This window comes from Pristiophorus japonicus, chromosome 6 (assembly GCF_044704955.1).
Source record: "Pristiophorus japonicus isolate sPriJap1 chromosome 6, sPriJap1.hap1, whole genome shotgun sequence".
In the NCBI taxonomy this organism is placed as follows: Eukaryota; Metazoa; Chordata; class Chondrichthyes; family Pristiophoridae; genus Pristiophorus; species Pristiophorus japonicus.
The window spans coordinates 200128086-200146049 of record NC_091982.1 but is presented as its reverse complement, the minus strand read 5'-3'; the positions used below and the strand labels follow the sequence as shown (position 1 = coordinate 200146049).

The 17964-nt window shown below is 39.8% G+C and overlaps 1 protein-coding gene across 4 annotated transcripts in view; it reads left to right on the top strand.

The window, feature by feature from the left end:
* Positions 1 to 17964, top strand: part of veph1 (ventricular zone expressed PH domain-containing 1) — a 451519-nt gene that overhangs the window by 140629 nt on the left and 292926 nt on the right. For 3 of the 4 annotated variants that reach the window (XM_070883555.1, XM_070883557.1, XM_070883556.1), the window contains one exon: positions 3121 to 3330. In XM_070883555.1, the coding sequence (XP_070739656.1) occupies positions 3121 to 3330 (210 nt within the window). Of the gene's footprint in view, positions 1 to 3120; positions 3331 to 17964 lie in introns of those variants that run through there. The other variant, XM_070883558.1, reaches the window with a different exon arrangement.

The window sequence follows — 17964 nt, the reverse complement described above, 5'->3', positions numbered from 1 at the left end:
CCGCTCCCTCCCTCCCTCCCACCCCCCCCGACCCAAACCGAACCGACTTCCCTCCCACCATCCCCCCGACCCGCGCTCCCGACCAGCGCTCCCTCCCCCCGTCCCCCCTACCCGAACCAACCCGACCTCCCTCCTCCCCCCCACCCCCCCCCGACCCGACCCGTGCTGCCGACCGCCCTCTTCCCCCCCCCCCCCCCGGACCCGACCCGACCTCCCTCCGCCCCCCCCAACCCAACCCAACCACGACCCGCGCTCCCCCTGACCCGACCCGCGCTCCCGACTCGACCCAACGCCACCTATCTGTAAATCTGGTGCTGGGAACGGGCCCTGCCCGAAGTCTTGGGCCCGGCCAGGCCCGGCCTGTTCAGCCTCCCTCCCCCTTCTCCTTTCCCCTCTTCCCCTTTCCCCCCTCTCCTTCCCCTTCTCTTTCCTCTTCTCCTCTCTCCCCCTTTCCCCTTTCCCCTTCTCCCCCCCTTCCCCTTCTTCTCCTTCTCCCCCTTCTTCTCCTCCTCCTCCTCCTCCCTTCCCCTTCTCCTTCCCCCTTCCCCTTCTCTCCCCCCCTTCTCCCCCATCCCTCCTCCTTCCCTCCCTCCCTCCCCTCCCCCTGCCCCCCCTCTCCCTCTACCACCCTTCTCCCCCTCCCCTCGCTGTCAGAAACACAGACACTGACAGACAGAGAGTGAGAGACACACACAGACAGACAGAGAGATAGAGACACTGACAAAGACAGTGGGGGGGCAGGGGGAGGGGAGGGAGGGAGGGAAGGGGGAGGGGGGGGGCATCTCAGCACGCTGTTGGAGGACTCCCGGTGCTGCAGTCGGTAAGTAGAAAATGTTTTGTTTTATTGATTTAAAAAAAAAATTATTTCTTATTAATTTTTTTGATTGATTTATTGGTTAATTTATTGATGTTTTTATCATTTATTATTGATGATGGCTCTTTATTTGTAAAACTGAAGTGTTTAATGTTTGTAAACTCCCCCCCCCCCCCATTCCCTATGCCTAATTTGTAACCTACGCCTGATTTTCTAAAGTGTAGACAAGGTTTTTTCGAGCGTACAAAAATCTTCACTTGCTCCATTCTAAGTTAGTTTGGAGTAAGTTTTCACTGCCGAAACTTTGAAAACAGGTGTAAGTGGCCAGACACGCCCCCTTTTGACAAAAAAATTTTGTTCCAAAGTGAAACTGTTCTAACTGACTAGAACTGGAGCAAACTAAATGCCGAGAATTTGAATTTCCAAGATACTCCGTTCTACACCAGTTGCTCCAAAAAATCAGCAGCAACTGAGGCCGAAACTTGGGCCCTATGATTCTATTCTATGATTGTATAACCCTTTGATTCAAAATTGAGAGTGCTACGATTTAAGAAAATTTGACACTGCATAATCACACATACCAATATGGAGACCGATCTTTCTTCTGTGGACTCGAAACAATTCCTATATAATCTGAAGATCCTCAAAAAATTATTGCTAAGAACTGGTCATTTAAAATTAGCATATTTCTCTCCCATCTACTGACTTACATACACTTTGGTCCTAGAATATACTACATAAAATGAGAAAATTTTCCACATTTTCCCTGTAACATATTTATCCATAAAAATCTAAATTTGCCAGAATTTGTGCCATCTCACATTTGATAAACCTGTTCCTTTTCAAAAGTGAAAAGTCCAAAGCCCTTTTCGATGTCCAGCTGTTGGGATGCATTGCTACAGAATGACAAAATAGTCCTTTACTCATGTGCCTGCCTAAACTTTCCCTTCCATTGTGAAGTTTTGGTACATATAAGTAGTTTTTAAAAATTCAAGGTTAATCCCTGGCTAAGGAAGTGCATCTGATTCCTGATAGTTCATTGGCAAATTAAGTGAACAGTGCTTTTTTAAACCCTGCTGGAATGAATATGGTTCCATTTTCTATTTCTACCATGGGTACACATTGTGCTGTCTTGTGGTCTAGCCAGACATGGAAGGGGTTGTAAGTATCTATTTAATCTATGGTTATTCTCTTAGAGGAATATATTTAATGTCTCTTGGGATCAAGGAAGGCTTTTACACAAGTTTGCAAAATTGGTATTTAGTTTTGACTTTGTGAACACCTGTGTTTTTTAGCTCCTCCAAAAATGAAACTGAAAAACTCCTAAAGTTCACCAGTAATTTAGCATGGATGTTTTAATTGAAACATCATCTGGTTTAGATCTGCCAGTGTCTCATAAGTATACCATAAGTGTATCTGTTTTACTTAGTACTACAGGTTAAACCTCTCTAATTTGGCACCCTCGGGATCTGGCCTGTGCCAGATAAGGGATTTTGCTGGATGAGGGGAGGTCACGTTAAATTGGATGGTACAGGTACTGAGCAAGGGGATATCGGGGCTGGCTGGCTTGGGGCTGGGAGTGCAGCAGAGAGATCGTGGTGGGGTGGGAGGGGCGGTGGACGGTGGATTTCGGATTGCGCAGTCAGGCCAGTGATTGCGGGAGTCGGCAGCGAGGAAGGACTTCAATTTGTTCATGTCGGAGTGGCCAGGAATGGTACCGGAGGGGTGGGTGGTGCCGGATAAGGGAGTCCTGGATAAGAGAGGTTCAACCTGTAGTAGTACTGCAGTCCACCAGATTTAAACCATTTTCCATGTGGTATTCACACCGTATAGATGAGATTTTAGCAGTTCAGTCGGATTAAGATATTTAGTTTGGGTGGGTGCAATTACTGTTTCTCTCCCGGTCTTCAACTAATTTCTATAAAATAGTCATCGTAGTGATTATTTTGTAAATCTTGTTTACAACTAATCAAAACTAGAGTCCAGTCCTTGGTGGGCCAAGAATCTAACCTTGTGTTGAAATGGCCTTTGTGGTGAAGACATAAATATTTGTCCTCCCTCCATTCTGCACTTAACTGCTGGTCTATCTTTCCGTCAATCTTTCTGCCAGACAGAGACTTCAATAGTTTCTTGTGGACTTTACCAATATCAGTGAAATTTCAGTTATCAGGATGCCAAATCCTGAACGCCTGCCTAAAGTCGTTTCTTCTTGTATAGTTGCATAAGAAATTAGTTACTTTCTTTGCTAATGATACATTAGTAAACAGGAGTGAAATATTATTACTTTATTTTCTTCCTCCCCTTAGGTCTTAAATGAATCCATTCCATCTTTGATTATCCAGCTGAAAGAGCCTAGCTATAGTGACTTCATTCTAACTATGTTGGTGGATCTAGTGGCTTCCAAACAATGTGTCCTAGATAATTCCATTGAAAATCTGAAGGAAATTGCTGAGAATTATCCAACTCTGTTAGGACAAATTGCCAAGATTTTTGGAGTCATTGGCTGTATTAATGAGGTAAGTGCATGTAGAAAGTCTTTATAAAGAAGTTTGGGTCTCTTTGCTTTTGTAGTGTGTAGTTTGATTCTAAAGCAGTCAGTAGTAAAGGTTTGTGTATTTTAAGTCATCTTGTAGTGCTGATGTTTGGGACGGCATAGTTAACATTTGAGAATTTAAATTGTGAAGTACCACATTTAGGGAAATTTTACCTGCAGGATGTAAAGAATTTTCTTTTTAATTTAAAAAAAAAAGGAAGGTGACAGAACAATCTTAGAAATAGGACAGACATTAGGTGGGTCAGCACAACTAAAGCTTTAAACACTTTCCATGTTCTCAGCATCAGGGCTGCCAGGTCTTGCTGAAGCAGTTTACTGGTACAGGTCTAGTACAGGTTCTTGTGTAATCTTACTGTATTAATCCTTCAGTAAGAAAAGAAAGGACACCAACTCCTGTTCATCAAAACACAGGAATCCACCACCAAGATTTGTGATTTTTAAATCACAATTTTGAATTGCTCAACTTTAAGTGGACCCTGTGCAGTGTAGATCAGAGTTGACTGTATTTTACAATTTGTGTGTGGGCCTTGGGTAGGGTTCTGCCCAAAGGCCCTGATTAAAATAGTTTTTTATGTAAAGTACAATTTGTGTGTCATTGTACCTAAATTTACACTAATAATAGAAATTATGAAAGTTAGACTCTAATTTGTTAATTTATTTAATCTACATTACATACTTCTTAAAAGGCACCAATAAGTATTTTCTACTACATAAACAGAATTCAAAAGTTTGCACTGAATTTCATATACTCAACCTTCAGAATGGTAAAAAGATATGTGCTATTGACTTACAATAGTTAGCACTCTGAGCAGATCTGCAGTGTTGCATAGATGTTTTGTTCATCTATCTATTTTAAATTTAGTAACTATGAAAGATACTGATTAAATCAAATTCAATGTCTAAACTGATTTGGACTATTTGAGGTAAGGCTGCCCTTTCATAAAACCTCAATTAAGTACAGTAGAATTAGGTAAATAACCTATCATTAATTTCTGACTGTCATGGCAAATGATGGATGAGTGCCTGCTATAGCTATTGTTGGAACCATTCTGTGCTGTTCTCGGAAGATGTGAAATCTGATTATGATCTTAAGCAAATACTCAATTTCTTCAGATTTATATCCATAATTTTATACATTTGGGAAAATCCAACTTGAAATAGGAAAGCATGTATCATTAGTGGTGCTGATATGTCTTGAGAACAAGTTCGTGAAAGAGCATTATAATCAGCTACTTACATGTAGTACTTCTCACACGTAGTTTGTTGGTCCAAATCAAACCTCTGAGTAATGGCAGCATGGAAAAATAGCATATTTGCATTGCATGGGGGCAGAAAAATCAGGACCGTTTGCTCTTTATGCAGCCAGCTTTTCAACAGATCCAGAAATCAGGACCAACATGTGGTCATTTGTAGATTTAATTTCTGTTTTGTAGGAATCAAAAAACATCTTTATTTTACATTTTTGTCACATTTATGTGCTAATCAATCTGAAGGATAGATATGCAGGGGAATAGAATGCTTTTACACTTTTATCATTCAGTGTTGGTGTCAAGTACATATGGTCAAATGAAGATTAATGCAGAGAAATAATGGACCTGATTGACAAAAGAAATTCTGTGGATAGTCTATAGTCAAATTTCAGCAGGGCTTTTTATATTTTGACACACAAGCAATAGTTCCACAAGTTATGAAGGCATGGAATAGGAAGCAAGTTTTTGTGGCAGATTGAAAATTGGTTAAAGTAGAGGAAACAAGATATGGTTGTGAATGTGGAACTGCATTAACATGGCACAGTGCCACAGGTGCTGGAGCCATTGCTGCTTATAGCATGTATAAATGATTTGGAGATGGCAACAGAGACAAAGCTGAATTTGTAAATGAAACTCAGTTGGGGAGGGAGGTTCAAATAATAAAGAGGAAGTAAACCTAATATAAAGGATACAATTAGTTAGGCAAAAGAGGGATCTGCTAAAAAGCACCATGTCAGCATAAGAAGGAAGACAGTTTGCTATATGGAGAAATAGAAAGGATATGTGCAAACAGGAAAATTATTTTAATGGGAGACTTAAATCAACCGAATATAAAATGGTTAAACCTCAGTGGTTTAGAGTCAGAGTTGGTAAATGTAAAGCATGGCCTCTTCTTAACCCAGCCAAAAGAGACAATACATATTTTGACCTGGCAATAGTAAAATACCCCAAAAATATACATAAAAAGGAAGTTATAGCACCCTTGGGGTTGGCAACCATAGAATGATAAAGTTTAACATGATCTGAGAGTGAAAAACACCCGACAAGGAGCTAGGTGCATAACAATAAAAGGGATGAATTTTATTAAATTCAATGAAATAGATTGGTGGTGTATGTTCAACAACACCAGTAGAAGACAAGTGGAGCATGTTTATTGCTGTAACACTGAATATGCAGGATAAATGCATTCCCAAAACCAACAAGCTGAGACTAAACAAATGTGACCATAAATGGATAAATAAGCAAATTAAAAGTGAGCTAGAGAGGAAGAACAGCCTGTAAAAAGTCTTGCCGTGAGAGAGAAGAGGCTTACTGTGATAGATGCATGAAAATGTAGAAACACATTAAGAGTGATCAGAGGAACAAAAAACTAGAAAACAGCATAGCAACAAAGGCCAAACAAAACAGTAAAAACAATTCTTAACCATATCATAAATAAATATTGCAACACAAAGTTTATAATTTGTGACCAGATGGGTTCTGCATTGTTTGGTTCTGTAAATAAATAGTAGAATCATTAGAATTTTGATGGATTAGGAGATCTAGCTTATAGAAGTATTGTTCAAATAAAATTAAGGAGCAACAAAAATTCATAGATATATGTATTAAGTCATTTATTTTTCATATTTTAAATGTAAAGAAAACAAAGCATATTTTTCTGTTAAATTCTATACATTTAGATGTATAGATGTAATTTAAATCTTTTACATGATATCATGGCTATTTTGCATAAGTGAAATGTTTTATGATATTGAAAGTTTAAAAACCATAAATTATTTATGATGGTTATTTCATATTGAATCAGCTCAGAAAAATGTCCAAAACATATAAAAACAGTTTGTGTATGTTAATGATTTCTCAGAATTCTGTTGATGAAACACAATCTTTCTTGGATTTAACACAGGAACTTTGTTTGGGGCCACCTGGCCTCTATCCAGCCTGTGGAGTTTTCATTTTTCCCCCTCAAGAATATAAAATGCTGCAGTGTCTTCTGATCATGACTCATACCATTTAAGGATATTTTTTGTGCTGGAAGCTCCTGCAGCTTTGGGTAATTTGTTATTTAGCCTCTTGTTGCACACCGATATCTGATTTATGTTTCTGTCGGAAGTGTTTGTGGTGATGAGGCTAATGTTTCCAAATCTCAGCATTGGTCGTGTGTCTAAGATTTCTGTGAGTAATGTTCTAATTGAGGCTGAAGTATCATCATCTCGTATGTGTTTTATAACTATTGGTACTGAAGTGTTGCTAACACAACCTATGTTGCTTCAAGGCACAAATAAAATGTAGGATATTTTACCTCCCCATTCCCTTTACACTGGTACAACGAAAGATGAAGGAAATCTAAAATCTGATTGTTTTTTATGTCATGACAAAAAGTATACTGAGGGATATATTGTTACTGTTATGTTATTGTATACTTCCACATTCTCAGGATTTCTACAGAGTTAATTTCCAGCAATGGGTTCTCTTCCTGCCTCCGTACGATTACCTCAAGGATCTAACCTAGGCCCCTTCATCTTGCTCATTTGCATGTTGCACCTTGGCAAAATCATTGGCAGACATGGAGTCGGCTTCCATGTTTAAACTGACACACACCGCTCTACCACTCCCTCATCTCTTGCTCTCTCAACGGCCTCTGTGTTGTTAGATTGTTTGTCTGACATCAAAGCTTGGATGAGCTGCAATTTCCTCCAGTTAAACATTGTGAAGATTGAAACCACTGACTTCAGCCCCTGCTGCAAAACTTCTTATCCTTTCCATTGATTCCATCCCCCTCTCTGGCAACTGACTCAAGCTGAACCAGACTGTTCGCAACCTCGATGTCCTATTCAACCCTGAGCTGAACTTTTGATCCCATACTCTCTCCATCACCAAGATCGTCTACTTCCACTCGTAACATTGCCCATCTCCACACCTACCTCAACTTATTGACTGCTGAAACCCTCATCCATGCCTTTGTCTCTTCCAGACTTGACTATTCCAAAACTCTCCTGGCCAGCCTCTCATATTCTGCCAATAGGCTTTATAGTAAGCGAAATGAGAGGGTGGTTTTAATTTGCTTGCACCTCCAGTCCAGTTAGCAGAGATTGCAGTTGTTTTATGGTGTGCTGCTATTCAGTCCGATCTGTGAACAATCCTGAATTGAGAATTTTTCTTCTATTTAACCCTGATGAATATGTCTACCTTTAGATTGTAACCATTGTGCAGTTAATTCTTTTCTAGTTGCTTTGTTTTGAAACTACACATTTCTTTCATCAGCCCCTATGTAACCTAAAATGGTTTGGAGAAAACTTACTGTTCAGGAGCCTAAGCTGGTTATGGAGGGCAAGATTCGCCATGCGAATTGGGGGCTGTGCTTTCAGGTGGCAGTGATGGAGCAATGGATTCTACGCACCAGTTTAGTAAACTGGAGTGGATGTATGGGTCTTGGCCAACTTGCAGTTCAATTGAAGTTTATTCAGACATTTGACTCCACATTGATATCAGTATCACTGAACTGCACTTGCAAATCCAACACCTGTTTGGAATATTATAAAGTGAATTGGCATTTATACTTGTGTATCATGTGATTTTGAAGCAGTTTTGCATGTAGACAGTAGTATGTTTCTTTAAATATTATGTGGAGAAACTGGCTGGTTGAGTTGAGATACCGCCTATTCCTTGGCACAACGAGTAATGAAACGACTTTGCGGAATGATCCACGTCTTGAAAATACTGAAGGGCCTGAATCATTTTTTAAATTCATTCTCGGGAAGTAGGTGTTGATGGAAAGGCGGGCAGTTATTGTCCATCTGTAGTTGTCCTGAGAGGTGATTGGCCACTTCAGAGGGCAGCTGGAAATGGGGTAGGCCATTCTGCCCCTTGAACGCCATTCAATTAGATCATGGCTGATCTGTATCTTAACTCCATCTACCTGCATTAGTTCCGTAACCCTTAATACCCTTGCCTGACAAAAATCTATCCATCTCAGTTTTTAAATTTTTAATTGATCTACAATAACAACAACTTTTATTTATATCACGCCTTTAATGTAGTAAAACATACCGAGGCGCTTCACAGCAGTTTTATAAAACAAAACAGATACAGTTGACACTGAGCCACATAAGAAGAAATTAGAGCAGATGACCAAAAGCTTGGTTAAAGAGGAAGTCTTAAAGAAGGTTAGAGAGGCAGAGAGGTTTAGGCAGGGAGTTCCAGAGCTTCGGGCCCAAACAGCTGAAGGCACGGCCACCGATGGTTGAGCATTTATAATGAGGGATGTTCAAGAGCTTTTTGTGGAGGAGAGAGTTTCAGATTTCCACTATCCTTTGTCTGAAGAAGTGCTTTCTGACATCAGCCCTGAACAGCCCAGCTCTAAATTGAAGATTATGCCCTCCTTGTTCTGAACTCTCCCACTAAAATAAATAGTTTCTCCCGATCTATCCTTTCAAATCCTATCATCTTGAGCACCTCAATTAGATCACAGTATCTTCTATATTCAAAGGATTACAAGTCTAGTCTATGCAACCTGTCCTCATGATTTCACTCATTTAGCCCTATATTCTAGTGAATCTGCGTTGCAGGCCAATATGTACTTTGAGGTGCGGTGCCTAGAACTGAATGCAGTACTCCAGATGAGGTCTAACCAGAGCTCTGTACAGCTGTAACATAAATTCCAAGCCCTTTTATTCCAGCCCCCTTGAGATAAAGGCCAACATTCCATTAGCTTTTTTAATTATTTAATTAACCATCTGGGACTCGCGTCACATATGGACAGGCCACATAACGACAGCAGATCCTTCCATAAAGGACATTAGTGAATTAGTTTGGTTTATACAACAGTTTAACTACATCATCGTTACTTTTAGTGATAACAGTTTAAAATATATATATATTTTCCAGATCTTTTAAACTGAATTAAAATTCTCAAACTGCCATGGTGGGATTTTAACTCCATTCTCTGGATTTTCATTCCAGTCCAGTCACATAAGCACTGCACTGCCATATAATTGATATCCCCTCAGAACTAGAAGATATGATTCCAAGCTTCAAGCTGGACTGGAAACAATTATTTTTCTCTCAGAGAGTAGTAGATATGTGTAATAGTCAGATCAATGATATTTTGGCCACTTCCTTTAAAAACTAGCTGAATATATGGTTAAAAATGTTAATATGGTTTTGCAGAAAGATATTGACACAATAGTTTAAAAAAATTCTGAAACACTAGTACAATAGATTATCTGTTGGAGATCAAACTATTGCATCTGTAGAAGGCAGCTAACCAAGTTAAATATATATATATTTTAAATTATGGAGTTTTCACTTTATTACCTCTAATCAGGAAAATATTTCAGGCTTTTATAGTCTGGAAATGTTAACCATTGTACATTCAAAAAGGGTGGGTAAAGATCATCTGGCTTATCCTATCTAGACACGTACAGCCTAATACAATATTTGTTGACCTCCTAGTCATGCAATTTCCTGGGAGAGGAAAAAGGACAGAAATTAATTTAGGAAAATTCCTCCCTGACTCCTTGAGAATCGAGCAAAACACCAGGCGACCACAGTAATCCATAAATCCCACTAATCCCAGCTATCTCAGAAACTTATCCAGCTCCCTTTTGAAGGCCTTCAGGGAATCTGCTTGTTTGGCAATCTATTCCAGAGGGCAATGACTTTCTGTGAAAAGAAATACCGACTCTCTGAGCAACATCTTTCCTAACTCGTTGTCTAATTATTATATACATACAGCACCAATTCTCCCATCCCTATCCATCTCAAATAACCAGTTTCAATAACCACTCAATATTTTTTTAAAACCCTCAAATCATATCTTTTCTAAACCTACATTCCTCCAGCGAAAATAACCTTGAGCCTCTCCTGATAACTAAGTCACTAAGATTGGGTACCATTTTAGTTACACTCCTGTATACCTTCTCTGGAGCCTCTACCCCTGTCATATGTGGGAACCAAACATGCTCATAGTGCTCCACGTATAGCTAAACTGGGGTCTTGCACAGCTTAAGCATAGTGTTCTTGTAGCAATATAACCCAAAACCCTTTTAGCTTAATGGCCTCTTCACACTGCTTATGGTCTTTTAGTGCCAAATGAAGTATGAATTTTAGCAAGTACTCCGGCATATGTTTAGAGCTTCCCAAACTGATGGACAGAACATTGCACTTAACCACACAGCCATTCCCTGAACTTTTATCCAAATCAACCTGCAACCTATTTACTCTAAATTCCTAACTCCTGTGTCAGATGCAAATTTGGGGATGGGTCCATTAATGATGATCTTTAAGAGCTTTAATAAATTGAGTTTGTGATAGTTGTTTGTCACATAGCCAAATGGCTCTTTATTGATGTATGTTTTCTTATGCCAAATAAGACTGAAGCCTAATATTTAGGTGCTATAGGTTGGACCTGGCAATAGAACAAATAATTATATCTTTGTTTCTTTTTGCTCCTGGTTGATTTTTTATTTTTATTTTGGCAATTCTCTTGTATCTTTATGAAAATAAACAAAAAGTAAGCTCTTGGAAAAAATATATGGTTTTATACATGTGTTGTCTGGAAGTAAACAGTTTTGCAGAGCACAGAGCAATCTGCACAGAATGATCTTAAACGGAGTGACTTAAACAGAGTGTTTTATTTAGGAATTTGGAAAGAGTGCAAATTCGGAGACGAGGGGGAGGGAGTTGCTGCATTTTGCCGACACTACTTGTAGTGCTTTGTATTGCAGGTAGATATTTAATTTCAATGCTCATTATTTAATCTAGATCAATTAAGTAGTCAAGGGACTAAACTGTAAACTAAATTCCTTAAATACAAATTTAATTAAATAGAACAAGGTCATATCGGGATGGCAGTGCAGGAGGTGTGCAGCAACTGCAGCATGTGGGAGTTTGTGGAGAGTATTTTGATCCCGGACAACCATGTTTGCAGTAAGTGTCTGCATCTTGAGGAACTTCAGCTCAGAGTTGTTGAGCTGGGGTCTGAAGTGCAAACATTGCAGGGCATCAGCGAGGGGGAGAGTTACCTGGACACTTTGATCCAGGCGGCAGTCACACCCCATAGGTTAGGTAGTGGTGCAGGTCTGGTTAGTGGTCAGGGCAGGAGGGTGTGACTGCAACTCAGGCAGGTCAGGGGACCCCGGGTGCAGTGCTGGAGGAAACTCAGCCTTTACCCTTATCCAACAGATATGAGGTTTTTGTTGCCTGTGTGGATGAAGGAAAAGCCTGCAGGATGGATGAGCAGGCTGACCATGGTGCAGGAGGCCATTCAAGTGGGGGAAGTGAAAGGGAATGTAGTTGTGGTAGGGGACAGCATAGTCCGCGGGATGGATACAGTTCTCGGCAGCTGCGACCGGGAGTTCTGAAGATTGTGTTGCCTGCCCAGTACCAGGGTTAAAGACATCTCCTCACGGCTGGAGGAGAGCTTGGAGTGGGAAAGAAAGACTTGGATTTATACAGCGCCTTTCACGACCACCGGGTGTCTCAAAGCACTTTACAGCCAATGAAGTACTTTTGGAGTGTAGCCACTGTTGTAATGTTGGAAACGCGCAGCCAAATTGTGTACACGCAAGCTCCCACAAACAAAAATATGCAAACCTGATGATCTGTTTTTCTGTTATGTTGATTGAGGGATAAATATTGGCCAGGACACCGGGAATAACTCCCCCGCTCTTCTTCGAAATAGCGCCATGGAATCTTTTACCTTCACATGAGAAAGCAGACTCCCTCAGCACTGCACTGGAGTATCAGCTTAGATTTGTTTATGCTTAAATCCCTGGAGTGGGACTTGAACCCACAACCTTCTGACTCTGAGACGAGAGTGCTATCCACTGAGCCACAGCTGGCATTGTGGAAGGGGAGAGGGGGGGGGGAAATCCAGTTGTCGTGGTCCACGTAAGAACCAACGACATAAGTCGAATTAGGAATGAGGTTCTGCTGAGAGTTTGAGGAGTTGGGGTCCAAATTTTAAAAAGCAGAATCTCAAAGGTAATATTCTCTGGATTGTTACCTGAGCCACACGCCAATTGGAATAGGGATAAGCAGATTAGAAGGTTAAATGCATGGCTCAAAGACTGCTGCGGGAGGCAGGAGTTTTCTTTGTGGGGCACTGGCACCAGTACTGGGGAAAGAGGGAGCTGTTCTGTTGGGACGGGCTCCACTTGAACCTGGCTGAAACCAGTGTCCTGGCGAATTGAATAACTAGGGCAGTAGACAGGGCTTTAAACCAATGACGGGGGCGGTGGGAGGATTAAGGAAAGAGTAAATTTAAATGCAGCAAGAGAAATGTCAAGGCTCTAGAGCAGAGCAGTTTTGGGTAAAAATAAGCGGCGTGGGTCAGGAAGGAGAAGAGAGAGTAACAAAGGTAATAAGGCATCAGGGAAAATAGAAAAAAGTCAAAGCTAAAGGCACTGTATCTGAATGCATGAAACATTCAAAACAAAACAGATGAATTAATTGCGCAGATATAAAATGAATAGGTTTGATCTAATAGCCATTAAGGAGACGTGATTGCAAAGAGTCCAAGGTTGGGAATTAAATATTTCAGGATACTTAACTTTTAGAAGTGTTAGGCAAAATGGAAAGGGAGGAGGGGGAACCCTGATAAAGGATGGGATAAAGACAGAGAGAAAGATCTTAGCTCAGAAAATCAAGAAGTAGAATCAGTTTGGGTGGAGCTAAGAAACAGCAAGGGGCAGAAAACATTGGTGGGAGTTGTTCATAGGCCCCCAAACCGTAGTTCTAATGTAGGGCTCAGTATACATCAGGAAATTAGAGATGCATGTAACAAGCGTAATACAACAATCATGGGGGACTTAAATCTACCTATCGAACAGGCAAATCAAATTTGCAATAATACTGTGGAGAATTAATTACAAGATGGTTTTCTAGATCAGTATGTTGAGGAACCAATGAAGGAACAGGCTATTTTAGATCTAGTCTTGTGCAATGAGAAAGGGTTAATTAATAACCTTGTAGTAAAGGGGCACTTAGGAAAGAGTGACGATAATATGATAGATTTTTACATTAAGTTTGAAAGTGATTTTGTTCAATCTGAAACTAGGACCTCAAATCTAAACAAAGCAAACAACGTAGGTATGAGGGGCGAGTTGGCCAAGGTAAATTGGGAAACTACATTAAAACGGTATGATGGTAGACAAACAATGGCTAGCATTTAAAGAATTAATACATAATTTACAACAAACATATATTCCTTTAAAGCACAAAAACCCCACAGGAAAAGTGGTTCAACCATGGCTAACGAGATGTTAAAGATAGTATTAGATCAAAGGAAGAGGCTTATAATGTTGCCTAAAAGAGCAGCAAGCCTGAGGATTAGGAGGATTTTAGAATTTAGCAAAGGAGGACCAAGAAATTGATGAGGGAAAATAGAATGAGAATAAATTAGCAAGAGACATAAAAAAACAAACTGTAAAAGCTTCTATGGGTATGTAAAAACGAAAAGATTGACAAAAGTAAATGTGGGACCCTTACAGGCTGAGACAGGGGAAATTATAATGGGGAATAGAGAAATTAAACAAATACTTTATGTCGGCCTTCATGAAAGAAGATGTAAAAAAACCTCCCAGAAATAGTGGAGAACCAAGGAGCTAGCGAGAATGAGGAACTGAAAGAAAATAGTATTAATAAAAAAAATAGTACTGGAGAAATTAATGGGACTGAAAGCCGATAAATCCCCTGGACCTGATGGCCTACATCCTCGGATTTTGAAAGAGGTGGTGTTGGAAATAGTCAAGTTTAAGGCTAACCTTGGTCACTTTTATAATCAAGATCAACTGCAAAACCAATCTGGTGGATATATTGTGTTTAATCAGAGTTTAAAACAGAATATAACTCATTAGTTATATAGCAAAAACATACAACCATAACAGGTAGTTAATACAAAATTCGATTGGACAAACGGCTGGTGCGCATGTGAACAGTTCTCTGCCTTGCAGTCTCTTTCTCGAGAGCTTCCTTCGATAAAGCATGGGATCACTCAAAAAGTGTTCGACCAGCTCAACTTCAGTTCCGCTCTCCCCTCACACCGTCTATGCATTAAACAGATTTCTAAGTGTTACTTTTATTCTCTTTTTAGGGGTGGGTCCTAGATATTGACAAGACCTTTTGATCTATAGAGGTTCCCCTAAAAGCTTAATACCCAATAAGGCTTCTAGTTCTTTGTCTCGATTCTCAAAACAAAGCCCGCCCTAAACATGTTTTATGATTTTGACCACACGTCACTCTCTATTTACACTAACCCAGGGTTTCTTCCTGTAGAAATTGTTTCATCTCTCTTTTCCCTGTTCTCCCAGGTACAATCAATACAAAGCCTTGGCTCTACCCTTTGAACTATGAGGCCCAAACCAGAAAACTGCTCATTATCTCCTTTACGACGTAGCAACATGTTTCCATTAACTCTCTCAACTTCCATCCATTCTAAGTCTTTCTGAAACAAATTGCCTTAAAGATGCATAAACAAAACTAAAGCCTTAACTTGAAAACCACAGATAATGGTTGTCATAGTACAAAATGCTCTAACATCTCAGCAGGGTACCAAGACATTAGCATATCTAAGCATTTACTATCCATCTAGGTGACATCTTGTCTCCAAGTTCTAAACAACGATTTAAAACATAGCATTTGTATCAGTTTTATACATTCGTATTCACTTCATACACTTTTAGGCATCCCTTATTTCTAACAGTGGCTATCGAGATAGTGGATGCATTGGTTGTCATCTTCCAAAATTCCATAGATTCTAGAACAGTTCCCACCGATTGGAAGGTAGCAAATGTAATCCTGCTATTTAAGAAAGGAGGGAGAGAGAAAACGGCGAACTACAGACCAGTTAGCCTGACATCAGTAGGGAAAATGCTAGAATCTATTATTAAGGACATGGTAACAGGGCACTTAAAAAATACTAATAGGATTGGGCAGAGTAAACATGGATTTATGAAATGGAAATCATGTTTGACAAATCTGTTGAGATTATGACTGGCAGAACCAGTGGATGTGGTGTATTTGGATTTTTTGAAGGCATTCAATAAGGTGCTACACAAGAGGTTATTAAACAAAATGAGGGCTCATGGGATTGGGGGTAATGTACTAGCATGGATTGCGGATTGGTAATGGACACAAAACAGAGAGTAGGAATAAATGGGTCATTTTCAGGTTGGCAAGGATCAGTGCTTGGGCCTCAGCTATTCAAAATTTACATCAATGATTTGGATGAGGGGACAAAATGCAATATATCCATGATAAAAAGCTAGATGGGAATGTAAGTTGTGAGGAAGATGCAAAGAGGTTTTAAGGGGACATAGACAGGTTAAGTGAGTGGGAAAGAACATGGCAAATGGAATATAATGTGGAGAAATGTGAAGTTATTCACTTTGGTGTGATACATAGAAATGCTGTGTATTTTTTAAATGGTGCGAGATTGGGAAATATTGGTATTTAGAGGGACCTGGGTGTCCTTGTACATGAATCACTGAAAGTTAACATGCAGGTACAGCAAGCAAGTAAGAAAGCAAATGGTATGTTGGCCTTTATTACAAGAGGATTTGAGTATAAGACATCTTACTGCAATTATATAGGGCTCTGGTGAGACCACACTTGGAGTATTGTGTACAGTTTTGGTTCCCGTTCCTGAGGAAGGATATACTTGCCATAGAGCGAGTGCAACAAATGTACACCAGACTGATTCTTGGGATGGGGGATTGTCCGATGAGGAAAGATTGAATAGACTAGGCCTATATTGTCTCGAGATTGAAACATACAAAATTCTTACAGGGCTTGACAGGGTAGATGCAGGGAGGATGTTTCACCTGGCTGGGGAGTCTAGAACACGGGGTCACAGTCTCAGAATAAGGGGTTGGCCATTTACGACTGAGATGAGAAGAAATTTCTTAATTCAGTGGTCTGTGAATCTTTGACATTCTCTACTCCAGAGGGCTGTGGAGGCTCAGTCATTCAGTATATTCAAGACAGACATCGATAAATTTTTGGATATTAAGGGAATCAAGTGATATGGGAATAGTGCAATCATGTGGAGTTGATCTTATTGAATGGTGGAGCAGGCTCGAGGGGCCAAATGGCCTACTTCTGCTCCTATTTCTTATGTTCTTATGTAATTTATTTTGATTTAAATAAAACGTATGTTACTGGAATGTGCCTTTAAACAAATTCAGGAAGCTTTTGTTTTATACTAACTCTTTTCAAATATTTAACTCTCGTTTTTGAGCAAAATTGATAATTTTTCCAAAGTTCTTTCAATTAAAATCCCTGTAGATCATTTGGGAACAAAAGTATTTTGTTTCTTGCAGGTATGTTCCCTGGTAAACAGCTGGATCCCCCTTGGTCCACTGTATTTGTTGGATTGCACTAACAAACTGGTTTGTTTCCAAGTTGGATTGCTGGGGAATGCTTCTTGTGCTGTGTTGTTTGTCCATAACTAACTCTCTAAATATTAATCTAAACTATTTTTACAAATGAAAATATTACTTTGTGAACAACCATTATACTTTTTCTTGTTCAACTCTCCTTTTATTTCAGCAATATTGTTTCTGATTCAAATGTTTAGGTTGGGTGCAGAAACAATCCGTCCCTTGCCCCACTCAACAGCTAATATTTCATTGCTTTTCAGAAATACATAATATGGAAAATAGCATGTCTGGCACAGCCAACTGCTCATCTCCCTCGAGCATACTTCTGTCAACATACATATCAGACCTTACATTAACTTGTAGAACCTGAAGGTATTTTCTCTATGGTGATACGTAGGAAAGCCACAACTTATTTTCAAATGGATTCTAGATATCTGGGACTTGTCAGAATGTTTCCGAACCATTTCTTGTATATAGTCTTGTATTGAATCACACATCCAAAATGTTGATTTGATAAGTGCATGTGTTTAGGTCAGTTTATGTACCAGGCAGAGGTCGACCTGGGTGTTATTAACATACATTTGAAAGTTAACCCAATAGTCTTTAGCAGTATTCAGTAATGGTCCTGCAGTGTTGATTGATTTTGTGATCATTTAAAAAGAATTAGTAATAATTAAATCTTTGCTGTGTATTGCCTCCATTTTAGGTGGGGAGGAAGCTCTCAGCTTTCACAAATTAATGGGGTCAATTTTCCCCAATGCCATTTTTTGGCGTATTTCAAGAGTTACGCCCATTTTGTTTTTGGCCCTGACTACTCCAAAAAAAAACTTGAAAGTTTCCCCATTGAAATTTTAAAATTGGCGCCGCACAGCCTGTCCTTTAGCTTCAGGGGGTGGAGCCTAATGTTTGCACCGAAAAAAGGATGCCCCCTCTTCTGCGCATGCGCAAAAAAAAAAGACTTTTTGT